The 14,208-nt window shown below is 50.7% G+C and overlaps 5 protein-coding genes across 5 annotated transcripts; 2 read left to right on the top strand and 3 right to left on the bottom strand.

Moving 5' to 3' along the window:
• Positions 1 to 361: 361 nt before the first annotated feature.
• N7481_005680 (putative ubiquitin-protein ligase E3 component (UBR1)) lies at positions 362 to 6,903 on the bottom strand (the record flags this gene model as incomplete). The annotated part of the gene is made up of 2 exons (XM_057264899.1): positions 362 to 629; positions 698 to 6,903. The coding sequence occupies 2 exons, from the start codon at positions 6,901 to 6,903 to the stop codon at positions 362 to 364; spliced, it is 6,474 nt and encodes a 2,157-aa protein (XP_057122619.1).
• A 798-nt stretch (positions 6,904 to 7,701) lies between these two features.
• N7481_005679 (cytochrome b-c1 complex subunit 9) lies at positions 7,702 to 8,258 on the bottom strand (the record flags this gene model as incomplete). The annotated part of the gene is made up of 5 exons (XM_057264898.1): positions 7,702 to 7,764; positions 7,863 to 7,911; positions 7,986 to 8,051; positions 8,146 to 8,165; positions 8,250 to 8,258. The coding sequence occupies 5 exons, from the start codon at positions 8,256 to 8,258 to the stop codon at positions 7,702 to 7,704; spliced, it is 207 nt and encodes a 68-aa protein (XP_057122618.1).
• A 365-nt stretch (positions 8,259 to 8,623) lies between these two features.
• N7481_005678 (putative RNA binding protein Pym) lies at positions 8,624 to 9,232 on the top strand (the record flags this gene model as incomplete). Its single annotated transcript, XM_057264897.1, has 1 exon — positions 8,624 to 9,232. The coding sequence occupies one exon, from the start codon at positions 8,624 to 8,626 to the stop codon at positions 9,230 to 9,232; it is 609 nt and encodes a 202-aa protein (XP_057122617.1).
• Positions 9,233 to 9,831: 599 nt separating this feature from the next.
• On the bottom strand, positions 9,832 to 11,966 carry hem14 (oxygen-dependent protoporphyrinogen oxidase; the record flags this gene model as incomplete). Its single annotated transcript, XM_057264896.1, is given in 4 exon segments — positions 9,832 to 10,722; positions 10,786 to 11,316; positions 11,330 to 11,485; positions 11,553 to 11,966. Coding segments are annotated over 4 exon segments (1,992 nt in total), but the record flags the coding sequence as incomplete, so codon positions are not given.
• A 1,063-nt stretch (positions 11,967 to 13,029) lies between these two features.
• N7481_005676 (uncharacterized protein) lies at positions 13,030 to 14,182 on the top strand (the record flags this gene model as incomplete). Its single annotated transcript, XM_057264895.1, has 3 exons — positions 13,030 to 13,104; positions 13,168 to 13,308; positions 13,370 to 14,182. 3 exons carry the CDS (start codon positions 13,030 to 13,032, stop codon positions 14,180 to 14,182), a joined length of 1,029 nt encoding a protein of 342 aa, XP_057122615.1.
• Between the last annotated feature and the right edge of the window lie 26 nt (positions 14,183 to 14,208).

The following is a 14,208-nucleotide window of genomic DNA, read 5'->3' as shown; positions in this document are numbered from 1 at the left end:
TTCCAACTTGGAAGGTTCCAAGTTAGAACCCGGAGATCATGCCCAGGTGATGTTCAAGTTCTCAAGGGTAGTATGGATGAGATTCGATTAATACAAGTAATCTTGAGGAAACAGTGTACATGAATGGTACTAGCCCTGGAGGTACTCGCAGGAGCATACTATCACTAGCTACAAATACTGTAGTAATAACGAGATGAGTCCCGAGGTCTTTCAACCTTGTAGGCACCCAGACGGAATAAAGCACACTGAATAATCCCTTGGAATGAGAGAGAAAAAACACAACCCCAGTTCGCCAGCAGATATATAATACTACTAGATCAAAAGAGAAACCATGATCTAGTCACCGCTTTTATGGACTTCGTTAAATCGTTTCCCATCCACCATTGTTAATCTCTGATTCCAGCTTACGACTGATAGTCGCGGGAACACCGTGCGAAAGCCATACATCGCGAAGAAGCTTGTCGTATCGCTTCTGATTGAGGATTAGCTGGCGGTTGCGGCGGAGGCCGGGGTCAACCTCGCCGTGACGATCCAGGTATGGGGCAGTGTGCCAGGATCCGTTTTGGTTGTGGAGGTAGAGAACTGTGCACTTTCGGATATTGATAAAGAGACCGATATTCTTGCCACACCTGTGATTCGGGAGATAGTATGTTAGTGGTCTGATACATGGAGATCTAGTGAGGGAATAAGAATTTACTTCTGGACATGCTGATTGCAACCACCCAGCTTGTTGTGCATGCAGCATACTGCCTGCGAGCAGAAGATGTCTCCACAGAAAAGACAGATGCTCGGGTCGCTAAGCTCCTTCTTTGAGTTGGGGCAGCGGCGACGGTTTGCCTCCTCGATGAGGCTGTCGAAATGTTCAGGCAGACCAACAAGCTCAAAGATGGCGGGGTGGGGGAGACTAGGCCAGAGACGGTGATCTTCGAATCTGATACCCGAGCGAGATGCGTTCCAGTGGAAGATCCAGCCCGAGATCACTGTATCAAAGAGGTTGTTGCTGGTCCGCGCGGGGTTGATGGACATCAAGATTTCGTCCAGGGTAGGCAAATGCAGAGCCTTCGTGAGTCGATCCAGCTCTGGCGCATCCATGTCGTTGAAGCCGGTATTGGGGAAATCGACACCATGCCGGACGTGAAGCAAGATAACGGACTTGCGCAGGAAGGTGAGAGCGTAATTAGAAACGAGGCGTCGGAGTGCAATGATGATGTTGGGAGTCGCTGACTCTTCACCATCCTTGACGTATCCACTCTCAGCGGGGAAGGATGATCCCTCAGCGCGCCCAACGGAGTTTGCCTTGAGCTCTGCCACAATAGAATCGAAGAAATGCTTGGTAACTGCATAGCCCTCGCCGGAGACATTTGCACCAGGCAGATCGTCTTCACCATGCTTAGAGAGCTCCTCCTTCAGACCCAGAGGCCACAAAATGAAAGTGACGGCGACCTTCACGATCTCGGCCACATAGCACATCTGGATAAGATGACGAACGTCGATGTGAAGAACTGGAAGCAGGCAGATAGAGCTTTCAGCCAAGAAGACAAATGTATCCATGGCCAGCAGGGGTTCGATGTTCCTAACATCGTTGAGAAGTGGAGTCCCACTAAGACAAGGGTGTCCAACAAGCAGCTGGCAGATCTTTTGCCGGTGCAGTTCCTGGAACTCATTGCTCGGACGACTCTTTTGCGGGTTGCTAGAGACACATGCGACAGCAGCATATGTCAGTGCGGTCTCCGATAGGACACGCAAATGAGTCAGTGTCAAAGGAGGAATCGTCTCCAGCAGAGTCGACCCGGGATCCGCCTGAACACCTCGCTGGGCGATTTCAACAGCCGCAATACTCAATCCAAAGCTGCGAATCAAAGAGTCTGTGTGAGCCAATTCATCCGAATTGATGTTTTCGGGAGTACTGCTGAAGATGGAGTTGACGTGGTTCATTTGAATGGTACTCTTGAGTCTCCTGACAATCTTCATGAGTTCAAAGATTGGCCCATCAGCAGGGGTCACAGCCTGTTGCAGCGGACTTGACGGCGACATGTCCTCAGTACCTGGGAACAGACCTGGCATAGTCGACCGAGTTGATTGCAGATAACCCGACACACCGCCCGACAAAACAGGCGAAGACAACAGCTGTGATATCTTCGAAGAGAGTGGAGTGACCAATGTTCTCGATAGATAATCCTTAAACAATTCAGAGTAGGGCTGTTGGTATGCCTTTTCCTTCTCAGTCATGAGAACAGGATAGTTCTGAGACTGGTTAAGGGCCGCCTTCAGCCCAGTGTTCATCAGTTCATCAAAGGATGAGGAAGTGTTTAGAGCGCCAGGGTAAGATTCTTCTTTGCCTTTCCAGACGATCGGAAGGAATGCATTGCCGAGAGCCTTGCACAAGGGGCAAACGAATTCCTTCAGCACAATGTTTTCAGGATGTTGGCGGGCGATTTGTTGGTTTTGACGTCGTTGCGTCGCGTTGTTGTAGGCATCAAAGCACGAGAAATGCATAATATGACCACATCCGGTAGTCACAGGTCCTCGCAAGGTATTTCGAGGGTTGAAGCCTTTGCTCAATCCCACCTTTTTACTAATTACAGTACCACCGGCCGAATCAAGACGGCGTATCTCGGTCCGATTTTCGCCGGCAACACCAAAGGGACGAATGTCTTCGGCAGACCTGTCAAGGCTGGAAGGAGTTTTGAGGGCTTCACGGATCCTGTCTGCATCCCTGATATCGGTCTGTCGCAGAATTGTACTGTCTTGAATCATTGCGAAGGTACCGTAGAGTCGCGAATCGGCAGTTTCTTCTTGGCACCTTTCCTGGCACAAGAGACATGTACCGCTGGGGTATTTCCAAGTCTTGGTTTCATGGGAAGCCTCATCAGACTCAAGGTCGCTGAAGTCCTCTTCGCCCCAATCGATATCGCCTTGCTTCTCCAAGAAACTTTGCTGTTGCTGTTGGAACTGGGCCATAACCTTTGCATTTCTCTCAGCAGCATGCCTCCTCTTAGCTTCCTTTTCATTGTCGACGTCGATGGCTGGGGAATTTGTATCTATGCGATCAAAGGGGAATTTGAGGGAGGCCGTTGCAGCCGCATAGGTTCGTGGTTGCTTTTGCCACAGTCGCTTGAGGATATGACGGATCTTGGGACCACACGAAGCAAATTCGCCCGTGACAGAGATCTTCTCCAGAAGACCCACAATGGTCAAACGGCCAGCGGCAATCTCTCTAGTCTTGGTGAGAGCATGGAGGTTGAACGATTTACCTTGTTCGGTCTCCATGTCACCATCCCGAGGGTCATCCTCGAGGACTGATGCAAGGATCAGATGCAACAAAACTTGGAGGAAGGTTTCCACGCGTGTCGGCGGGATGGAAGGTGTGCTTTGTTGGGACACAAGCACATACTCTAGGCATTGGTGCACAATCTGCGCAAACAACATAGTTCCGGTGAATCGAGGAAGATCAGAGAAAACACCAGAGCTGATGGGTCGAAGCTTCGGCTCAAACACAATGTCGGACGCATTCTTGCCAGTCTTCTTAGCCATCCACTCCTTATAAATATTTTCCGCTTCGTCACGCTGGTTCTTTGAGAAGTGGGTACTATAAGGGTCTACTAAATCCAAATACTCCTTTTTCAGTTCGAACTTGCCAGAGTCATTAACTCCCTCGGGGAAGTGGAAATGAGTGACTTCTTCTAGCACACCCTGGAACATATCCGAGTCTTGTAACTTATCGTTCAGACGAGTAGAGAGATCGGAGAACGACAAAGGCTTGAAGCACAAGACGTGGGCAATGTCGCGACTGATTGTTTCCTTTGTCATGTGGACGTTGTCATCAATTGCAGAGACAGAAGTTCGATCGGTCAAGAGGATAACCAGGAGATGAACAAACTCCTCGGCAACGTCAATAATCTGGGAATCCTCGTAACCAGGTCGGGGAACGTAATTGCGGAACATCCAGTCAACAATTCCGAATCGATGCGCGATGGAGGCAAGGACTCTGCTGGGGTCACAGGTGACCAGCGCGGTTTGGAGAAGGAATATGTCCCGATAATAGGCGAAGTTGCGAGATGAAACACCGCGATACTGGGACATCTGGTGTCGAAGGCTGAGACCGTTGCGAACCCACATACCGGCCTTCATTTGTGCAAGCCAAGCACACACTCTGAGCGGGTAGTCAATCATGATCAAAAGAAGATCCTCCGGTCCAAGAGCGAGGAGACTATCGTCGATGGGCTGATTGTTGGCAATCTTTGCAGCATGAAGATGTTCCCTGGCGGTCTCTGCAGCTTCAAAGATAGTGCGACGCATCACGTCACTGCTAATTCCCCGACCGCACTCAATCAGCCACGACAGGGTGTAGTGAATTGCGTGGTGGAAACTAATAGATCCCTTCTCGACAACAAATTCGACGACCCGGTGGCAGGGAATTTGGCCGGACACGCCGACCTCGAAGTCAAATGGCTGCAACGTTTTGAATCGGACCTCGTCTTTGATTTCTGCTTGGTCGAAGCGCTTGCGCTCAACACCAGCTGAGTGTAGGACCGCAGTGACGGTAGTCGTCTTAATTGCGCGTAGCAAATTCTCTCCATTGTCAATCTCAGGGCTCCGGAAAGCTTCGCAGAACTGTTGACAGAGGCGGTTGATTTCGCGCATGAGAATGGAGGCGCTGATCCAGGCATCGGTTTCATACTCCACATGTTCGCCCACCGCACGCACATTGGGACAAATACCCTGTGAAAGTTTGACGAGATCGAGGAATTGGGGGAGGTATTGCTCCTCCGTGCGAACACGATGCTGTACATATTCGGACTGGAGGAGGTAGCGGAGATCGAGGAAGAAATGATAGAGACGTCTGTTTGTGACCGAGCCGGCATCAAACGCCAAAGTTGCATTGGGGTTGACAGCGTGAGGTTCTTCAACCTGTCTGGTTGTCAAGAAGGTGTACAGAATAGACATGACTTTGGTGAGGAAGTTCCCGCGGAGGACGATTTCCTCCGTGATAGACGGGGTGGTCAAAAGTTGTAGCGAAAGGTTCACAATGGAGTGGTCCGGCTCTCTGTCTGCAATGAGATAAAGCTGAGCCAGCGCTGTATAGAGTGCAGACAGGCGAAGACCCATAATGCGCTTGAACTGCGGCACATTGACAACTGTGCTGATGTAGAGGTCGCGAAGATCAGTCCTAGTTTTCTTCCACAACCTCAGATCATAAAGCACGAGCCAATCCAGACGGGTGCGTTGCCACAAATCTTCATAAGGAGCAATCTTCTCCCCAGGAGCATGTGTTGGAGGCTGAACTTGCCAGTGGCTTTCTGTCCCTCCGGGTTTAGGCCTAACCACGTGTGAAGGTGTTCGCGGGATAGGGACATAGCTGTTGGGGTTGGACGGTTGACTCCCCGCATCAGCTCCTGGTTCCTCTTCAGGGGGGTTTTGCTGCTCCGGTGTCTCTTCCGGCTCTTGGGTTGCCGCGCGAAGAGGTGCTCGTCCACCACGGGCTAGGTCGGCCAGAATTCGCTCTGCGAGAGCCAGCTCTTCTTCGTCAATGACAGTTCCGTCCATATCCATATCTCCATCATCATCTCCAGGATCCTGAAGGTGGGCGAGGGTAAGCTCCATATCATCATCCTCGTCATCTGCATCATCATGGGCTTCCACATAGTCCTCGTCATCTTCGTCCGGACCATTCTCGTCATCTTCATCTTCATCGATACCTTCATCCACAGCTTCATTAACCTGCACCACGATTTGTCCGTGGTTTGGCAATGAAAGTAGGACAGGGCGGCGTCGAGCATGCTCCGCAATCTCATGGTCATCGATACCCTTCATGCCAATATCTTCATTATAACCGCCACTTCCCTTCCGCCATGGAGTGAGGAGCTCTTCGCAAATAGCCTGTCGGAAGATTTCGTTGTCCTCTAGAATGCTGCAGCCAGCAATATCGGCGAGCCATTCAACTATAGTTCCACACATTTGTTCACGGAATGTGTCTCGAGAAGAGCGCACCGTAACCGTAACCTTTATCTGTTCTATAACGCGCGACACGTCGAGTAGCTTTTGCAGATCCTTCGAGTACTTGATGACACTACGGCCAATGTCATTCGTCTCATGGGCGCGGGCGATACCGAAGCTCTCGCGTTCACGGCATGCCCGCGTGACCTGGTTGGAGACATCACGAATGGTATGTTTTTCATCGTTCCATAGTAATAGAGCAAACTCAGGCTCTTCCTCTTCTAGGTCACCGGCACCATACCAGTTCGGACGCAACCGCGACGCTTCTTCATCTGCCTTGATTCCTTCCACGGTTTTCGGCAGACGCAATTGCTCCGGGGAGCATGAAATGACATCACAGAAGTAATCCAACACGCGGGATATAGTCAACCGAATCGAGGACAGGAGTTCGGATGGAAGCTCGATCTTTCTGCGCTCCTTCTCCTCGTCGTCGCCATTATCCGTATGAATTGCGCAACAGAGCGGTAATCGCCAAGCCTCGTCGTCACCGCAATCACAGCAACCGCAGTTCCCCGAAGATAGGGAAATTTGATATTGATGACCGGTGTGGTCGGACGAATCGAAGCATCGGCTACACAGTACGCAGGTATCGTCCGAGGCGCAGGTCAAGCAACGGTAGGTAGCCTCGCCAGCACGGAAAATATGACCGCATCGCTTGCCCCGCGCGGCCTCGCTATACTCTGCTCCTTCGCGAGCACCTTGAGATTCGGCCAGTTTCCAGGAACCTGTTGGGGCACCATCAGGAAAAAGGTGGTGTATGAGTTCTTCATTGTGTCCCACGAGCGACCGAAAAAGAAGCTCTAGCAAATCCCTCTCGGCCTGCGGACCATATCGGTAACCGTGCTGCTGTGGCAGTCGTAACAGGCCATCGCCGAGGATCCTCTCACACTCTGCAAGCATGTGCATGGCTTAGAGAGTCGAGCAGAAATCGAGAGGACCTGCCGCTCGTCTGTCACAGGTGTGAAGGTCGAGAGCCGTTGGCCCGTGAGGCGGGAGGTAGTCTGAATCGGGAGTACCGAGCGTATCGAAATCGTCCAGGATACTCGAACCAGTTGAAAAGAAAATCTCCGTTATAAGTAAACAGGTCCTAAGAATGAGCGCAGTGTCAGGTGAGGTCAAATGGTTGTCTCTACAGTCTGCGAGACTGGACGATCGTAGTGGGGGGTGGAAGGAGGAGGAAATACAGGCGAGATGTGGGCCGATGAGGTCGCGAAGCACGATCAACCTTGCCACTAAGCAATCGCCTCGTCAAATAATAGAGACGACAAGTTATAGGTAAAGATCGAGTTGGGAGGGATGAGAAAAAAGTGGTGCTCTCAGGGCAGAGAAGAGAAGGAGGGATATGAAGGATGGAGCACTGGCATTTTTACCTATGACATCGGCGGAGCGGTCTCGCTGCTGCCCCAACGCCACAGCGCGGTCACCGCAGCCGCTCACGCTACGGGCCTACAATACATGCAATGCAGCCACCACTTTTCACTTTCGAAACTGGAAACTGGGGCAAAAAGGGCACGGTACTCCAGAAAATAAGTCAAGTCAAATACAGATTTCCGTCTATCGCGTACAAGCCCGCAGCTGGAATAAGTATAAAATCACAAGGCTGCGGCAATTGAATTCCCCATTCGCTTTTCCATCACTTCTTCCCCCCCTAACAGTCTACCTATATAGACCGCAGGAATTAACCTCATTTGATCGTGGGCGGATTTAATCATCATCCTCCTCCTCGGCCTGGACCAGGTAACGGGGCTTGATGTCCTTCCATTGGCGCTGAACATGGGGTTAGCAAGATATTCGTACAGAAATCGGGCGATCCGGGATATCGGGTCGACCGAGGTATTCGGGAAAAGAAGAGCGGAAACACATACACCGGCGTTCCAGGAATCCCAAACCTTGTTGGAGAAGGTGTCGAAGGAGCTGTTGTGCAGAAGTTTGGTTAGAAGTTGTTGTATAATATGGAAGGGGGGGTGGGTCGGTTGGATGTAACGCACAGCTCGAAGGCGAAGGCACCAGCGAAGATGGTGGTCAGGAAGACCGCATTCTTACGAATGATGGACCTAGACGACAGTTAGAGAGGAGAAAGGCGAGGGTGATTGCGACTGCGTCTGCGACCGCGACTATGGGGTCGGGGGTCGGGGGTGGGAGACATGCTGGTAGATAATGTTGGAGATCTGTGATGCGCGCGACAACAAGTTAGGTCAGAAACTTCAAACCGCAAGGACAAAACTGTAATCGAGGGCTCGAGAAAGACTTACGCCGGCCATTGTGAAGGAGTGGTGCAGACAACGAGGTGGGGAGTCGAACGGAGGGATTGAAGAGGTTGAAGTTGGCTGAATTCGCTGAGGACGAAAAGCAGCGGGAATTCCCGGCTCGCTGATTGGCCATTCACCGCGTGCCTCCGGCCATCCGTTCACTCGAAGCCGCAGTTGTGCTTGCTTTGTTTTTTTTGATATTCTCGAATTCCATTCCAGGACTCTCGGCAATTGCTCTGTCGGGGGTAATTTACAGGCCTCTACTCAGGTTGGTGCATTCAATCATTTACCACCATATTTTCGTCTTTTTTTTTCCGATCTCTCCCCCTCCCCCTCTCACTCTCATCTCTTTCCCTCCACCGCTTCGCCCTCGCACCATGTCTACCAACTCTGGTATCACCACCGACGCTACAACTGGCCAACGCTACATTCCTTCCTCGCTTCGAGCAGACGGCTCAAAACGCCGTGAGATAAAAGTAAAGCCGGGATATAAGCCCCCCGAGGATGTGGAGCTCTACAAGAATCGTGCTGCCGCCGCATGGAAAACTCGTGGAAGAGGTGGGGTACCGGGGGCCGAAAGTGTGAGCAGCGAGGACGACAAGACCGCTCAGACCGCTGCTAGCAACAAGAACGCCAAGCGCAGGGAAGCCAAGCGTAAAACCAAAGAGAACGAGGAGTCGAACAGTCCCACCGAGAAAAAGGGCGCCGAGTCCGAGAACTGGCGTGTCCCCGCCCCAAAGAAGGAAGAACAGCCTGTTCAGGACCCCGTCGACATTGAGGCCGATAAGGAAAAGAAAGCTCGCAACTTGAAGAAGAAGCTCCGTCAAGCCCGCGACCTAAAGGAGAAGAAGAGCCAAGGTGAAGCCCTGCTCCCCGAGCAGCTGGAGAAAGTCATTAAGATCCAGGAGCTTGTGCGACAGCTCGACGCCCTGGGGTTCGATTCCAATGGCGACAAGAAAGACGATACCGGCAAGGAGAATGCTTGATCAAACAGTTCTCTGTGTGGTGTCTTCCAGCACCACTATTTTTACCCATAATGGGACGCCATCAGTGTCACACGCGACCTAGGCCCTGGCAGATACGCAGCGTGCTATTACCACCAACTGAAATCCATGTCTAAATCACCCTGCAGACCTGCAGGTGCTTTTTTTGGCATATGTATTACAGTCAGCACTCAATATCGGCCAGTCTCAACCGACACCTGCAGTTATTCACATACTCTCTGGCATAGCTGGGTAACATGCGACACTCCGACCGCTCGAAGTCAAATTCACCCTGAAACTGAGTGTTGTATTCAACCGATGCTTCCTCTCGAGTCGGGTTGAAAATTAGAGAGGCATTGTCGGAAACGAATCGCCCATGTATGTTCAACTTTGCCAGCCCGGCGCAACAGAACAGCAATAGTCTACCAAGAATATACTTCAGTATACTGTTATGGCTTTCGCCCTATGCATCTCTATTGTCACTGCTTGCATGAATCTATCGTACATAGTATATCTATATCTTATATTGATAGCTTGTGAACTACCATCGGATTGAGGTTTCAAGTCCCCAGGGGCGTCAGTCCCGGTCCACAGCCCTTGAATTATTGAGGTTCCACGTCCACGATCCGGACTGGCGCTGTAGGTATACCACCTTGCATGTCCCAGTTCTCGTAGTCAAATGACAAATGATGATCATGGACTGCGAAGGAATCTCCACGTCTCAGCTCGGCCTTAGGTGGAAGTTTAAACCCGACACCATATGTTGCAGCCATAATGCCCTGTTTGATACAGTCCCCGACACCGACTCCGTTGTACCAATTTCCAGCAAGGACAAGTCTCTGATCAAAGTCACGCTTCACCGTCTTAGACAACTCATACATGCGGTCCAGGTGACCCACGGTATATTGAGGGATGGCATCCTGTTGCAGTCGGCTTCGCGCAATAGTAGGCTTTTCCGTGACACCAAGATGCCGCTCAAGCATTTTGCATGCCATGCTGACGGCAGTTTCATGGTCTGGATAGTCGCCGGGTCTAAAATGGTCCCAGTAGTGACCACCCATCATCACGGTCAGTTTGGTACCTTTAGCGGTGTCCTGTGAGACGGGTTGCCTTCTAATTTTCCATGACCCGGTTTCGATTTCTTCGCATTCCGCTAATTCCTCGCCGGAACTGGAGTCAGTAGCGAATATAACACCCAGTCCACACTCCGGGTTCTCGCTAGCCGGGGTGGAGCGCGGGATGAGGTATCCGAAACCATTGATGGAAAGAAGGTTGGGGTTGGAGTAATAAAGATTGACCACCATCACAGTGGTAGCATAATCGAATGACTTGAGTTTCTGGATCGTATCACTTGGCAGCTTTGGGCTAGAACGCCCCGTAATCTCAGGGTGGTTCGTCGAATCAGGCGGTGCGGCGAGGATTTTGGTCAGTGCAGGGGCGGGGATGGCAGCGATGACATGGTCGTAGACTTTCCGGCTTTCTGAAGTAGAGATCTGAGATGTATGTGAGCCCGGGCGAGATTCCTCGGCGATTTCGAATAAGCAGAATCAACTTACCTCCATAGGACTGTAGTTTCCCGGCTTATGTGAGATCGTTTGAATGTCCGCCTGGGTCTTGATATTGACCTTGTTCGATTTTCTTAAGGCGGAAGCAAGCCCATCGATGAGCTGTGCTGTCCCGCCTTTGAAAGTAAAAGTACTCGCGTAGCTGCCCATTCCGCAGAGTCCTGGGAGCCTTCGGGCAACCGTATTCCCCGAATTGCTCAACCTTGTCTCCTCAGCAATCAAAGAATCATCCATCGGCAAGGTTTTTGTGCGATTCCATGCCCTCATGATCATACTATACATAATGCCGCTGCCTTCGAGGTTGCGCATAGGACCTAGTAGAGTTTGGGCGCTCAGTTTATCAATATCTCCTGCATAAATGCCATGCATCACTGCGGAGACAATGTTGTCTGCAACTTGGGAGTTAAAACGACGTGAAATAAAATGTGAGACGGATTCATCTTTCTGCCATTCGTCGGGCATGCGAGCAGGCTTGGTGTGTTCAAATAAAACGGCCGGAATTATTGGTCTGAGTAAAGGCTCCTGAATGAATGACCGAAAAAAAATTTGCCAAATTCTGCATGTAGCTCAAACCGGGGATGGGCCCAGGCAAACGAACGAGACGATCGGGATAGTAGATATACCGATTCATTGCCGCCGATGCCGATTTTGGTGTGAAGATTACTTGATCGCCCAGTCCAATTGAGTCAGCCTGTATAACAAAATGTCAGTCCTCGGCTTTGTATTTCCAGGGTATGCGTGTGCGTGGTGTATCTAACCATATCCATCATGCACTCTCCTGTTGCCGTCGTCCATTTCAATGTGCGTGGGCCATACTCAAATACCACTTTGCCGTCACCAACAGGAATTTCCTCCGATTCCATCCATCCGCCTAGTCTGTGTGATTTTTCGTAGAGTGTGATGCCGGTGCATTTGGGGTCCCGCATAAGTTTCCACGCGGCTGTCAGGCCGGTGATGCCACCTCCGACGACGGCAACATTGTAGGCGCGTCGCTGAGAGGTGATTGCGGAGATAAGAGGTCGCGTTCTAGCTCGGATACCATTCGAAGTGTAGGGTAGGGGCATTTCGGCGAAAAAAAAGAGACCCAAAAGGTCCAAGGACGAGCGGAATTCTGGGGTAGTTCGGGGGACGGGCAGTTTCCGTGAATCGTGATCCCAAGGTAACGTGACCGCCTAACTATAAGAGAAACAGAGGTTGGTCACAGTAGCCATCAATATAACTATATATCCATGATCGTAATTATTGGATATAATAATCAAGGAAATATGAGCCCATTGTTAGATCTGGACAGGATTTACGTTAATGTTGACAGTATTATGGCTATCGAAAGCTGTGTGCGGTAGCTTCTACCCTGTAGAAAGCGGCCGAAGCGACAGAGTAGTGTAATCAGCTATCCGTTTAATACTACTTTGGGGATCGCTATGTACATGGTGGTGAGTTTTGCTAATTAGTTATCACCTGGGTCCTGTCGAAGTCCCATGTAGTGGAAGATGGAGATCGCCGGGTGGTGTGTGGGGCTGACAGTTAGGGTGGTTTGGGATGGAAAGGTTTGGGCCGACTGCCTTGCACACGACATATCGAGTCCATCCGCACTTATTCTCGAATACTGGATCAGCACTTAGAGGCTTTGCTCTGGATCAGATATGGGTGGTGTACCGTTCCAGTCCAAAGGGTGCCAAACATGTAAAACCCGCAAAATCAAGGTGGGTAGATCACATCGCATCCGCCCTCGTGAATTTCAAGCCGACGGTGCATTGCTAATGTAGGGCACAGTGCGATCTCCAGCGACCCGAATGTGCACGGTGCATCAAGCGTGGTCTCTCCTGTCCAGGGTATGACAAGGATCGAACTTTTGTTCATTATAAATCCACAAAAAGGCTAGTAGCTGCATCTCAAATCGGGGTGGCCGCAGCAGGACCCCAGTCGTCTTCCCTGGAGATTGCCCAGAATGTGCCTCTACCCGCGCCGATTAATTCCCGCCCCGAGGCCCGTTCCCAGATCTTTTCTTCTTTTCTAAGCGCCTACTTCCCCCTCGATACAGTGGGACTCGTGGGCGCTGATGTATGGTACCATCTGATCACCGGCTTTGCTACTCTCCCCAGCAGGACCGTCACATCAGCATCGTTATTGGACAAATCAATGTGTGCAATGACTTGTGTTGCTTTAGGCCAGATAAAGCAGGATCAACAGCTCCTATATTATGGTACCTCCCTTTATAATGCTGCAATAAAACACATGTCGAACATGATACACCGAAATACCCCCAACGAAGAACTCCTTTATGCAACAGTCATTTTCCAGAGACTCGAGGTGAGCTTTTCCCTAACCGGTACGTATCAATATCTAATCTAACAGCCTTTCTTCTGTATGCAGCCTTTATTTTCTCCCCTTGGTGTTGAGGCCTGGATTGCCCATTCCGAGGGAACGAATGCTTTTTTGAGAAAATGCCATCGTGATGCCCCAAGCAACCCTCTGGTCGGATCAATATACCAGCATCAAAAAGTATTGGGAGTGGTATGTCGAGTATTCCAGCTTTAGCCTTCACACTCTTCTAATTAAAGACATCATGATGCAGACGGACCCATTGAAGTCCTCAGAGACCGCCGGCAAGCCCATTGCCGGGCCCTTCGAGATATACGCAGCATTCAAGCCCATCCTCGCTGGCTTTAAGCAGCTGAACACTCTCAGTAGTCCTGAGTATTGCGAGAAGCTCCTCAGAGATTGCATTTCCCACAAAGATAATATATCCGCCTGGTTCGCCAGCATAAAGCCATCACTTGGCACGGAGCCCACTTCTTACCCAAACTTCAAATCAACCTGTGCACATTTGCCCGCAACAGATGAAGTTTTCGGTGCCGCATATCGTTTTCCTGATCTCAAAAGTGCTAGGCTTCATGTTCTCTACTGGACGGCATTATGCCTCGTGTACCCAATGATCTACCAGGCCAAGATACACACCATGGCGCACGCTGGATGCGCTAGGACTATGGATCCAAACACTGACCAGGACTACATGCTTTCCTGGTACTATGCAGACGAAGCCTGTCGAGGCATCCCGTATTGTCTGACGAATACTGAGCAAATATGGGGCGCCCAGGGCGTGATGTTCTCCATAGCTCAGGCTTCACTGGTCTACAGCAATACCAGATGGCGAGAGAAATTCATGTGGTGCCAGAATGCATTTACGGCTATAGAGTATCTCGGGTTTGGACTTGCAGTTTGTCTTAGAGAGGCTGCCTTGAAACATTGGTTCGTCTCGGAGAATACACATGTGATGCCCACCTCCATCCTTCCATTGAGAGATGGGTCGCTGAAGACATCAGTGCCTTCAACGGATGGAGGGCCGAGGACAATTCTGGAGATAATTGAGCTACCGACTGATCCTTAGCTTTCATTAATGAGATACTACTATGG

Source organism: Penicillium waksmanii (assembly GCF_028829765.1).
Source record: "Penicillium waksmanii strain IBT 27052 chromosome Unknown utg000005l:1.0-5232799.0:1.0-5237142.0, whole genome shotgun sequence".
Lineage (NCBI taxonomy): Eukaryota > Fungi > Ascomycota > Eurotiomycetes > Eurotiales > Aspergillaceae > Penicillium > Penicillium waksmanii.
The sequence above is the reverse complement of the archived record's forward strand: the minus strand, read 5'-3'. Positions and strand labels throughout refer to the sequence as shown.